At 40.1% G+C, this 13,155-nt stretch overlaps 1 protein-coding gene across 1 annotated transcript in view; it reads right to left on the reverse strand.

Moving 5' to 3' along the window:
* rgs3a (regulator of G protein signaling 3a) overlaps positions 1 to 13,155 on the reverse strand; it is a 123,765-nt gene that overhangs the window by 94,391 nt on the left and 16,219 nt on the right. Inside the window, exons 8-9 of the mRNA XM_058617043.1 lie at positions 10,984 to 11,074; positions 276 to 343 (exon numbers count right to left, since the gene is read on the reverse strand). Of these exons, the coding sequence (XP_058473026.1) occupies positions 276 to 343; positions 10,984 to 11,074 (159 nt within the window). The remainder of the gene's footprint in view (positions 1 to 275; positions 344 to 10,983; positions 11,075 to 13,155) is intronic.

The raw sequence follows: 13,155 nt of genomic DNA on the forward strand, positions 1-13,155 counted from the left end.
TATAGTAGTAATCTTCATGTATTGTGCACATTATCAAATAGAATAAATACAATTGAAAACGCACTGCAAATTACAAAACGATAAAAACATTTATGTTGCTATTGTTTAGACAATTTCTAACCAAGACCATCATTCAAGTTGATATGCACCCACAGACAGAGCAATAACCAACAAATGTACAACTTCGAATAAACTCTACTTGAACAGACAAGAAAAGTACAAGTATATATATATGAAAAGAAACAAAAAAAAAAAGATTTGAAGATCGTACTTACCGTTAAGCATTGCATATTCTCGGGGCGATTGGTCTCGGGGGCAGCACCATGGTTTGATAACACAGCCTCTGAAATGTAGACAAAGGAATCACGGGCTGAGACAGTGCCTTTGGAGCACATTTCCTCCTGTGCCAGCGCAAAACAGCTTTCTGGATGCACAAAAATAAAGTCCTCAAATAGTTCTGAGAGTCCATAAAAGTGACTCAGAAAGACAACAAGAAGCAATTATGGCAGCATTCATCTGGACCAGCCTTCGCTGGGCCGGTATTCAAACTTGGGAGTGCACATAAAAAGGAGGAAAAAAAAAAAAACCAGGCCAGCCAAGTCAAGAAAAATCCCGTAAGATGCGAGGATCCGACAAACTGCCCATGAGAGGAGTGGAAGTGAGAACAAGTGAGAAGGAGGAAAGGAGGGAGGGAGAGAGGGAGGGAGGGGTGAAGAAGAGAAAAGGAACTCCTCTCTCACTCTATTATCTGTCCGTCACAGGGCTCCTGGGAAGTTGCTATGGTTACAGGGACTCACGCCTCAGTGTCCTTTTAACTATTGCTCATAAAGGCAGCATTCAGCTTTGGGCTACAATGCGATCTCCCAGCTTTTTTTTTTTCTCTCTCTCTTTCTGTCTCATTTTTCCACATTCCCTTTTGTTTGCATCTGTAAACAACTCTCACTTAATTCATACACTGTATCTTTCCTTCTTAGTTTCTTCTCTCTACATAACTTCACACACGACCAATAAACAGTTTTCCAAAAAACACTAGCAGCACCCCTCTGGTTGGGTTTTTTATCCTCCCCCTCACCCCTGTCTTTTCAATACTCTTCACCTCTCCTACCTCCATCACCGCAGCAGGGAAATTATCCTTCCCCCTGACTGTGAAATGTTATTTTCCAAACTCTGCCAACCCAGTCTAAACACCACCAACACAAGTGAAAGGGTGTAAGTGGATCAGTAACCTCCAATTAACCTTGCAAAAATTGGAATGCCACGTTATAATCACACAAACACCTTGAAATGTGTGCCCATGTAGCTCACACACATGCAGTCTAAAATGCCTATAAGCTTTGAGATTAATATTCTGTTTATTTACAATCATTTGTATAAGCCTCAGCACAGCACTGCTCATTCTATCAACGCCTAAAACAAATTTGAAGACTCGACATGTTTAATTATATGTGACAAGTCTTCAAACTGTAATGATAATGAATCTTGACACGCTTGTTTGTTTTGCCCCACAAAATAGTATCGACGTTACAGAAAATGTATCAAGCGAAACCAAGCGCTCCTTGGTTAACCCTACATGTGTGTGCAAAATGTTTATCTCATCCATCATGCATCCATCATCTAGCAATGTCTGATCAAGCACACGTTACTTCAGGATAAAGACATTCAAAAGGACTGCCTTTGGGGCCAAGAAGAACAAGGAAACCTTGCAGCATGATATTCTAATTCCCACAGTACTCGAATACCGGTAAGCATCATCAGATGTTAAAGAGACTGAAGACAATTTAACTCCACAGAAGAAGCTGTGGTATAATATTCTCCAGCATACGTGGAACAGAGTAGCCGATAAGTGCCTTTAGAGTGCGTACTTTTAAAAGCAAAGCATGATCACAACAAATATTGATTACATTGTTTTCACTGTTTACTGCACCTACTGTATATGTATATGTGTGCTGATTGTTTGCCAAATGAATGGTGATATCGATACAGTATTAACCTTAATTTCAACTGGGAACTCACATTTGGATTAAAATCTCTTTGACAAATGAGACCTCGTCAAGATCACATCAGTTAGCATCATTATACATGTGAATGATGTCAACAGAACATACGATAGGTAATAATTACAAATATTACAGACACAAAACAAAGCACAAGGCAGTAATAATTAAGCACTCATCTCTTTCGTTAAGTAATGGAACCACAGCTTTTATTCTAATGGTTCTTCTTTACTCACTAAGTAAGTTCAACCCCAGAGTTTAACCCCAAAGTTGTGGTTGCCCTGGTAACCCTGGGTCACTCAAAAAGAGCGATTCTGTCATTTTTTTTAAATCCGAAACCTCCAGGGTTCCGGCAACAGAGAGGGAGTAACCTGACTGGCATCAAGCCCAGAAGAGGAGCCTTTTGTCTGGCTAAGACATCGGTGACATGGGGCAAGTGATGGGAGAAACACGGAGCAGCTGGCAATGAGCGAAAACCAAGAATGACTGACATAAAACGGGGAGAAATGATGAGGTACAATAAGAGACAGGAACAATGGACAGTGGGAAAAGTATACACAGAGAAATTCAGGGAAATTGGAATGCAGTCAGAATGAAATACCTGAAAGCAGAGAAGACAAAGATTAACAATTAAATTCAGACGAGGGGGGGGAGATAGAGGCAGAAAATGAAGAAGGTATGGCTGAAGAAAATAAACCTTCTTAGTTGAATCAGCTGGTCTCAGATTTACACCAACAACACAAAAGAAGCCCTTGACTCTGCCCAAAATTCCTTAATGCACCACTCGACACTCATTCCCCCTTTTCACCTCTTGTCACCAACAAACAAATCCGCACTTGATGGAGTGAGTGTGCAAGAGAGAGCAGGCACAGGTCAGTACAAATCTTTCTCATGCATTTAGTTTGGGTATTTCAGGAATGCATCAATTGTTTTTATATCATACCAACAAGACCCAGAAGTTTGATTAATAAAAAAGAAACACATATAAAGAATATATAAATAATAGTAGTACTATGACATTAAGTTGTTAAGTTGTACACACACGTACCTCGTTTAAGCCTCATCCGCAACGGATGCATATCGGTTGTATACACGAAAACGCAAGGGTGGCATTTTGAGATATATTTTCCTACTGGGACTCGTTTTCCAAAGCAAAAAAAACAATCTAGGGCTCCCAAAAGACCAGTTCTGTGGGTAAAAACTCAAAGCGACACCAAACTTTTGTGGACTCTCCAGAACTCACTCTCATGTGTGCGAGCGCTTAGATAAATACACCAGTTAATGTGCTGTGCCTGAGGGAGTTTCTCTTAGTGAAAGCACATATTGATTCTATCTGTGAGAAAAGAAAAAGACACGAAGTGCTGCAGCCTAAAATGTTGCCATCAGTTCAATTCTTTTTCAAGTTCTCTCAAGTAAGCTTCCTGTCCCAACTGTGACGTCGACTGAATCATTACACCCACGGTAAAAATCTGCTGTTTCACAGTGACTTCTTTTAAGGTCTCTACGCTTTTTCGAATGCAACACAAAACATAATCTATGTTAAGTGTGCGAGGATCATCTCAATCCCTGAGAAGTCCGAGAGCTTTTTTTTTTTTTTTTTCCCCAGCTACTGTATGTTCATTGGTCCAAAACGACACATTTTACAGCAAATACAGGATAATCCCCTAAATCCAGCGTGCCAACCTGTCATCAGCTACAATAAAAGACCAGGGAGCCACCTCTGTTTAGAAATGTTTACCATGACAATGGAGCCACTACAGTATGTGTTAAACATATATACTGTATATAAAAATGGACAGATAGATACGGTATATCTTCCTTTTTCTGAATCATCTGCACAGATAGTGAACGGAAACAGTTCCAATTGTGAGAATGCAAATATACTTAATCCATTGTAAATTTAGTTGCATGACAGATTTGGCTCGTCATTCCTGCTTTAACAGGTTTTGAAATGATAATTACAATACCAGAAATCTACAAATATCTATTGCAAGTGACCGTAAAACGTTCTAGAGCGATACGAAGCGGTTTGCAGAAAATGGAAACAATAAGTTAAAACAAACAAGTTAAAATCTTATTCCTGTTATTTTGTCCACCCCTTTCAGGTCATGCAAAGTAGAAAGTAGTGCATCATATATGCATATTTGGACATGGCAACACATTTAGTTTGATCCATCAGAAGAATGCATTAGGAGACGCTCGGATTTACCTGCGTCTTAAGATGAGTGCATTGCAAACATGACATGAAGATTACATTAAGCATAAGAGATACTGGTGCGCTGCTTCTTGCCTAACTTAATATGCCCCTGTGACATTTGGGAATTCAGGTTAGCTCAACAGCAGCATCTCACGCATTTGAGTTCCTGCTTCTGTCTGGGGGCAAAGCAGAGTAACCACAAAGGATTATGTCTGACATCTCAGTGTGCTGTACGTTTGGCGCTGATTGGGCTTTGTATGGAGGATATTAAGAGACTGGGTAACAACCAATCCTTCATATCACCAAATTCACCTACTTCTTCAGGCGTATCGTGTGGTTATAACAGCAGGTAGCAGGTGTGTAGAACAATGAGTTATTATAAATTATAAAGATAAGAATGATCAACAAGATATTCAATATAACTACACAGTGTGTGTGTTTGTGGTGGCACTGACATTTGAGAGCAAAGAAACAGGTTTGGCTCTATGAATCTTCGGTAAACAAGAATGCAGACTATAATATAGCGACATATGGACTAAAAAACACAGTTTTGTAGCGTGCAATGTAAAGTAAAATATTTTATACAGCCAAGAGACAAATTGTTGTCATCCTGAGCCTACATTTGCATGTTCTTGGTCTGAGAGGTATGTGTCATTCACACAGAGCTGTCAGTATGTGCTGTGACAAATTCTAAAAATATCTGCAGAGCCGGATGGGAATATGCTTGTTTTCATCATAGGGGCACCTTTTACTGATGGTAACACTGTGTCCAGTTCTGTCCAGTTCTGTCCACTTGGTTCCGCTCACTTTCTGGAAGCTCAGCAGGTCTGCCTGTCGTGGAAATAGTGTTTTTTTTTTTTTTTTTTTTAAACTTCGTATACCAATTGATTTGCAGCAGTCAGGGTTCATTGCCTAAGATGTTAACACGTGGATGTGTCCAGCTACTACAGTGGATTATGTCACTGCCATTAGGTTTGCAATTCTGGTGAGACAGATGTTGTATAATAGAGGTGCCGGCATCCTCTGAGTCTGTCTAAGACTGACAGCTCCTCTTCATCAACTCTCACCTTACCTGAGGATAAAATGTTCCTGCACTCAATTACTAACAGTTGTATTTGTTTGTCATGTGCAAAATACTTGATGACTCACTTAACTAACCACAAACATGAGACTATTAGTTTTGTAGCACTCGTTCAAATGGGAGAGATTCAACTAGTCACGGGGAACAGCAGGCAGAATGTGTTGCTGATAAGATAATCAATGACTCCATTCTATTCAACTGTCACATTCAGCCACAGCATTGTGACAGTGAGCCATCGGCATAAATAACACTAGAAGAGAAACAGAATGTAATTTAGTCATCATTGATTTTGTTTGTTACACTTGTGCTTTTCCCAAACTGTTACATGTCACAATACCTGTTTTTAAAAGTTTATAAGGTTTACATAGAACCCCAGTTACACAGAAAAGGAACTCTTCAATAGTGATAACGGACTTATTTGTGTTTAATGTAAAATCTTTTTTTTTTTATTTGCACGTCAGGTCTACTGAAGTCAAACGCAGAATCAAGTATGACAACTTAGACTTGGGGAAATAAGGACTCCACTTGTACATTGCCTTGGACACTTGGACTCAAACTCGAGGTCTGGAGACTCGATTACGTGCATTTGAGAGTTGGAGCCAACATATTTTAACAGTTAAGTATTTATTAATGCAGAGCATATTGTTAAAGCAAGAAAAGACATCAGAGTCTATATTGTGAACTAAAAGCTACTGCAGATATCATCAGATATTTGTCATATCAGACAATCTGTTTACTCATCAACACATTATCTTACACACACACACACGCACGCACGCACACACGCACGCACGCACGCACGCACACACACACACAGCTAGAATTTACCAGTTCAACTTCAACAATATTAAAGCAGCCCCTCTTAAACATCAATGCACAACCCTCACATATAAGTTAATGGCAAAGCATACATTTAATCTACTGCTTTAAACACACAGCTTGCCATCTGGAAAGAGTCTGACAGTGATTATCAGTGTATTTACAGTATTGTCTCGGTCCCCGTTCATCCATTATGAATAGTGAAACAAGTGTGTGTGTGTGTGTGTGTGTGTGTGTGTGTGTGTGTGTGTGTGTGTGTGTGTGTGTGTGTGTGTGTGTGTGTGTGTGTGTGTGTGTGTGTGTGTGTGTGTGTGTGTGTGTGTGTGTGTGTGTGTGTGAAGCAGATGACATTTTAAAGCCGAAGCCCATTGGCTTTCATGCATACAGGGACCACCGAACCCACATCATAAGCTTGCTGGAGTGAAATGCATTAGCCATGGTCAACACACACACACGAGTATGTTACTGTGGGTCAGTTGTCTCCATTGGCACACTATGAAAATACAAATAATGCAGCCAAGACTAACCCTTACTTAGAAGTACATATGCTTTTGAACAAACATGCACAGATGAGAGACTAAATGTTCCAAATAAATACCTCAGCAGCCCAATGACCATCTACACCGAGGGAGATCAACTCATGTTGCTGTTTTTATGCAGCATATGTCTTTCTTGCAAGACTTAACAGGCTTATCCAATCAGATGTTTGCTGTTGCAACACAAATAGTCATTTTGGGTCTCCCATTTTTAATAATTTACACATAAACCATATGTGTGTACCAGCTAAAATGTTTCCCGAGGCTGCGCTCTGTATTGCTGAGGTCTCTATAGCGCTGCGTCATACAAAAAGCCAACACTATTTAACCTCCATCTCTCTTTAACAGAAATCTTGTTTGGCTGCCACTCATGCATTGTCTGCCAGCCTTTGAAATGTGAAGTGTTTAGCAAAAATCAAAATTGCAGCCTGATAATTGTCCCGCATTGTAATTAGCTGTCAACACTCGCAAGATTTGTGTTGTTGAAGCAAGAGGAACGCCGATTGGACCAAGCCACAATGGTACAAGAGAGAGAATCAGTCTGAGAAAAAGTACATTTTCTTTGAAAAGTTCTTGTCATTTGGTTGTGTCAACATCTATAAATAAATAGATAGATTTATTTTGTGTGTATCTAGCTTTACTTTAATTCAAATTTAAATAAATTGTGGCATTTCAAGCCCTGCTGCAGATGTGTAACTTTTTTCTCCTTTCAAAATAAATCACCAGTTTTTAATCAACTTGAGTATATATAGTAGCAGCAGAGAGAGCATATATTGTAGGATTTACTGAAAATAATACAATACTCATTGTGATGAAGCAACAAAAGTGCATTAAAGTGGCTCATGTGATGTGATTTTAACAATAGTGGCCTTTGCTGCAAGGCTGGACAACACAGTTAAATCCTATTAAATTATCATATCATTATGCACATAAATGTTGGCCTCAGGACAACTTTATTTGCTTCCCACTAGGTCAGAGTGATGCTTCCTCATGTGTGGATGAGCTTCTAACTTACTGGTTCAACATAAATCTGCCTTCAGGGATTTTTGGCAACGCCTTGTTCTAACTGTGAAATGGCACAGGTCTGAGTGAGGGATTAGTGAGAGACACTGATCCAAATACTGCACCTCTGGTCAGAGTCTGTCCATATTAACAGGGACCAATTTAACAGACAGCTGTGTTCAACAGACCGTATTTGCAAACAAGGTTAGACTTTCATTAAAAGATAGTATGTAGTACAGGATTATGACTGTGCAGCTTGGCCTAAACTATATAAAGAGCCAAACCTAACTACATCTTACAGGTAAAACCTGTGCTAAGTATAAATTTATATTATATTTTAATTTATTATAAAATGATAAACTGTCATGATTCAGCAATGCTTCGATGTTGGAAGATAAGTATGGTGCGCTACATGGGCTAAAAATAGTTTAATTTCCCTCTTCTCCTAATCTACAAGTCACAGGTTTCCATTTTGGATTAATTTGATCATATCACTCTAAAGTCAACGGGTTACACGTCCTCTATATTAGTGTCTACCTAATCACTGGACATTAATATTCCCTTCAAAGCTGCACAAGACAGGATTATACAAACACAACCAACTACAGCTTAGTCTGAGCTTGAAACCTGTAGTGCGTGAATAAAAACAAAAATGTCAGTTGTATTTAAACCATTGTCAAATGTGATTAAGCCTATCAGCTCCACATGATTCTCTATGTTTGTCAGTATAGTGGTGTTTCTCGTGTTGCCTTCCATCACAGTGATACGTCAAGACAGACTGAAGTACCACTGCACTTGTAAGGTGAGAAAGCTGCAACAGGTTGGAATACGACGATAAACATGGTACTTTGACGGGACAAATGCTCCTTTCCCCATCCCATACACACCCTCAGTCAGGTCTGATAGTATTGTTTGGCAGAGTCTATTCTCAGATGATGGATGCAGCATACAAATGCTGTAACATAATTTCTCTTCCTGATGACCAAACAGAGACAGAAAAACAACATCAACAACAACAAAAATCGGCAAAGGTTTGCACCCTACAGCTTTTAGAGCACACACAAGAGTCTGACATTAAAATAACACAATGTTCAATTTGTGTTGTCTCGCTCACTGCAACACAGATGGTACTTTCTACAGCTCAATTTTTTTTTTACCAAACTTCTTGTAGTCCTTTAATCAATTCTCAAAGACTGAGTCACATTCATACACAACAAATCATTAAAGTGATGTTTGGTCATTTTCAACACTAAACACACACACACAGACAAAAGTTTGAAGGATATTAAAGTTTCCTTCCCCGACAGTACTGAGTCAGAGGAGAGGTATGACGACAAGAGGAAAACATTATGAGTTGAACTTGAATCCAAAGCATTACCAGGGTGTTCTAAGCCTGCCAAGCTCCCTTACTAATTACTAACTACTAATAGTGACGAGGAAACACAGAGGGAACAATCGGGTGAGGGAGGAAGACACACAGAACATAAATGGACCGGCAGACAAAGAAGGAAAGAGAGACAGATGAACAGACACACGGTGAGGAAAAACTGTAATGAATGAGCCTTTGGTGATTTCTGTGTTAGTGCATGTCACAGTACAGAGCTCTATGGCCTACATTCTGCCAGCTGGTAACAACAAAGTCCATGCATGCGTATGCATCACACACACACACACACACACACACACACACACAAACATGGATCAGAGGAGACAGTAATGGGGCAATGCTGCTGCTACTAGGAAAGACGGAAACATCCATTTACCCATGCATGTTTTTTTTTCTTTCTTTAACCTAAAACTATCTTTGCTGCACTTTATAAATTCCATTAATAATTGTGCATTGCAGTTTAACACCTTTTGTCCCACAGCTACATGAACTACTTTCCCAGGATACTCTTGAGTATACGTCAGGATCTCCTCATACAAGCTCTTATAATGGTTTCCTGCTGGCTGACTCTTGCCCAATCTGATACCCTTGTCCCAGTTTCATCCACAGAAGCATAAAACTAATTTTAAAGTTGCATGAGGTAGATTAGCCTAGTTCAGCCAAGCAGTGCAAACTGGGATGGGTGAGCTTATGTCTTATGATATCAACGTTATCTTCAAAACCCAGAATGGAAACATGAATAAGCAAAGGGAAGTTGATGTGACTATGAAATAGGAAAAACCTGCATGTGGCAGCATGTGCATAATGTGAAGCGTTTGTGCCATTGTAATAAAGGTGGGGTCATACTGGACGTAATCCACTCAATGGGTAAGCTAAGCTTCTTAAAGTGGTCTTCAGTAGAAAGCAATTGTGACTAATTTAGCTCAGCGGGAGGAAATTAGATGGGAACTGACTTAAGCAGCACAGGCACAGAGTCACAAAGGGAGATTTTAATTACTGTCAGCAAATTTTAAAAGTGCACAAAAGAGAAATGTATTGATGGAAGACAATAAGGGAGTCGAAACAAGCAATAACAGGAAGAAAGTAGGGCAAAACCACAGAGGAGAACAGACAAAAAAGGTCTCAGGAGAATACATTCCTACAGCATCCTTTGAACAAAAAAAAAAAGTAAAACACTCATCAGTCCAATATGCAACTTAGATGCTTTGCAATGCAATGTGCAACTTCCAAAATAACCTTGTGTACAGTGAGAAGAGTCAAAAATAAAAACAAACATCATACTCACCTAATCTAGGCTGCACTTAATGCCGGCACTGGGTAGCATAACTCCAGCACACACACCACCAACACCACCAGTAAGAAACTACGAGTCAGTGCAAACATGAGGAGGAAGAGAGGGAGCACTCGAGGGTGGAGAGAAGAGGAGGAAGATTTCAAAATAAATGCGTCTATATGGGTGTGTGTGTGAGTTCAGTGAGTGTGTGTCTGTTTGTCTAACAGCGAACAGTCCAGGAGAGCTCAGTCTCTCTCTCTCCCCCCTCTCTTTCTCTCTCTCGATCTCTGGCAACTGTGACGCGTCACTTTCGTCCAGACCCCTCCCTCCCTCCCACTCTCTCCGTCTCTCCCCTCATTCGCTCTCCCAATCCCTCTTTCTTTCCCCTCTCTTAATCCCTTACTTCTCTACTCGCCCCACCTCCCGACCCAAAGGCTGATAAAGACTTATTGCCAGACACCCCAGACTAAAAAAAAAATACACGAAGACTCTTTGACCCGTGTACACACTTCTCTTATCATTAATCAACTCCGATTTTTACAGCATCTGTTTCCTAAAATTACTTCTACACCAGCTCTTGTTATCATTTGAAAAGTTGGGGATGAGAGCTTAACATGTCATGAGAGAGAAGTGTGGTTTGATGCTCAGTCCTAAACATGAGTGCTTCTAACCCATTAAATGATGACTGACTTACCAATGTTGTGGTAGCTGTGTTGTGAGGGCACTTTAAGATGCTTCGTCCTCCCAAGCTCTTCTCCAAGTAGGTAGTACCATCCATGGATCTCCTACATCACAGTGTGAGAGAGTCCTGAGTTAAGTTTGGGGATTCAACCTACTACATTTGAAGTGAATTGCTCTATGTCCAGAAATACACACACAGGCTCTTGCAGCTATCTTTAAAAAGGCTTTGACTCCCATTCATCTGGACAGCCTTACCAGTGCTGTATAGCTAACCTTAACTCAAATGGTTTTGGTCTCCATGAGGACTACTGGTCCTGACAAGGTCAGTGTTTAAGCCAGAAAAGGGCCTAAAGAGGTAACAAATACAAGCACACACACACACACACAAAACACACAGATTTAGTTTGCTAGCTCCTCCAGGGCTGCGGGCAACAAACACACACATCCCTCCACACACAATGCTTTGGCTTATTCCAGCTGATGCCCCCACTTCTACACTTCTGCCTTCTGGGCCAGATGGTGTCCGTGTGTGTGTGTGTATGTGTGTGTGTGTGTCACAAAGATCACTGTATGTGTGTTACGTAAAGCTGTGGCAGAGGGAGTCTGATTTGTAATTCAAATGATGTGGACATAGTCTTGAAACCATGGGCAAAAAAACAACAACAAAAAAACAGTGTCATAAGCTCTGCCATCAATTTACTATTACACTTTTATTATAGCACACAAACTCACACACACACACACACAGCCACCTCTTTTACACTAAATTATGCCGTGCCGTGGACATTAACAATAATCTCTATTCTAAAAGCATCTTATCTGAGTGGTGCGATATCTGCAGGCGGTGGGGAGAAGAGGGAGGACAGGCAGGGGACTTGTATAGAAGGAGGGGGAGGGGTGGGCATGTGTCCTGAAAGGTCTGTGAGGGATTTGCCCCATCGTTCAATATTGCGCTGCATGTGTGACAAAGGGGGAAAGAATGGGGCCAACGGAGTCAGAAGGGAGACAGACTGAGAGACAGAGGAAAAGCAGAGGACGAGGAAGAAGTAAAAAAAAAAAAAAGTGTGACGAATGGGTGTAAACAAACAACAGGATGTGACAGACAAGCCGGGTCAAAATAACAGCCAACGCTCATGTGAGCTCTTAAAAAAAGTAACGTGTGGGTTAATGAACGGATAAGTGAAAAATAAAAACAGGGGAAAAAGAAAAGTGGATGTGGTGGAGAAGATGAAGAGACATAACTGCCTGTGATTCCAAGATAGAGCTACATAATCAGCATATTAGGCAAATTACATATTCATTGGGAGGACTTTGTTTGTTTTCCCTGCTTTTGTTGTGAAAGTGTGAAGAAATTAAAGAAAATACTTATTGGTTAAAGAGTTAAAGAGAAAACAAGAGGGTTTGTAAATTTGTGGCCGTGTTTGTTTTTTCCAATTTATTTCAGCGATCTAATCTAATCACTAAATTAAGAGTTTCCCATCAACGTCTCCGTCTCTCTGTGAACAACAAAAGTCTCAATACAAATGCAAGCGAACTGAATGCAGACGCCATTTGCTGAATCACTGAAACTGAAAAGAGATGTATGCTCTTTACTTCGTTTAAGTATCACTATAAAGCCAGGAAACAAATATCATTATATCAACCTTTTACAGCCTTAACAAACGTCTTGGTCAAACAGTTGACATCCTCACTAAATAAAAGGAATACATCTACTTCATACGTCTCACCAACAGAGTAAAAGAGGTTGCTAAGGAGTGCAAAAGAGCAGACGAGAAGGAGGACGATTACATGCAAAATGCAGTGGTTACAACACTAACTACTTAAATCTTTTTTTCCTAATTGAGTCTTAAGGCACCCCCAGCTTTGTTGTTTTAATGTCAATTTCAGTGATATTCGCATCATGTGTATGTAATGCTCAATCTTAACATTCTGGGTTAGGGTTACTCAATCTTAATCTTTCTGACAGGAACGGACAATTGAATGTTTGTGTGGTTGTCCAGTCTCCACATTACGTGGCAATATGTGTGTCTGAGTATTTTTATCTAGCCTTTATTTGACTAGGAAAAATACTGAATGCTCCTCCCTGCTGCTAATTAAAACCTGTGCCAGTGAGACTTTACAGTATTTGGCAGGTAAAAACAAAGGCCAAATGTATGATGAGAACAATTTTGACGCCTCACACAGA

This window comes from Solea solea, chromosome 19, assembly GCF_958295425.1.
Source record: "Solea solea chromosome 19, fSolSol10.1, whole genome shotgun sequence".
Lineage (NCBI taxonomy): Eukaryota > Metazoa > Chordata > Actinopteri > Pleuronectiformes > Soleidae > Solea > Solea solea.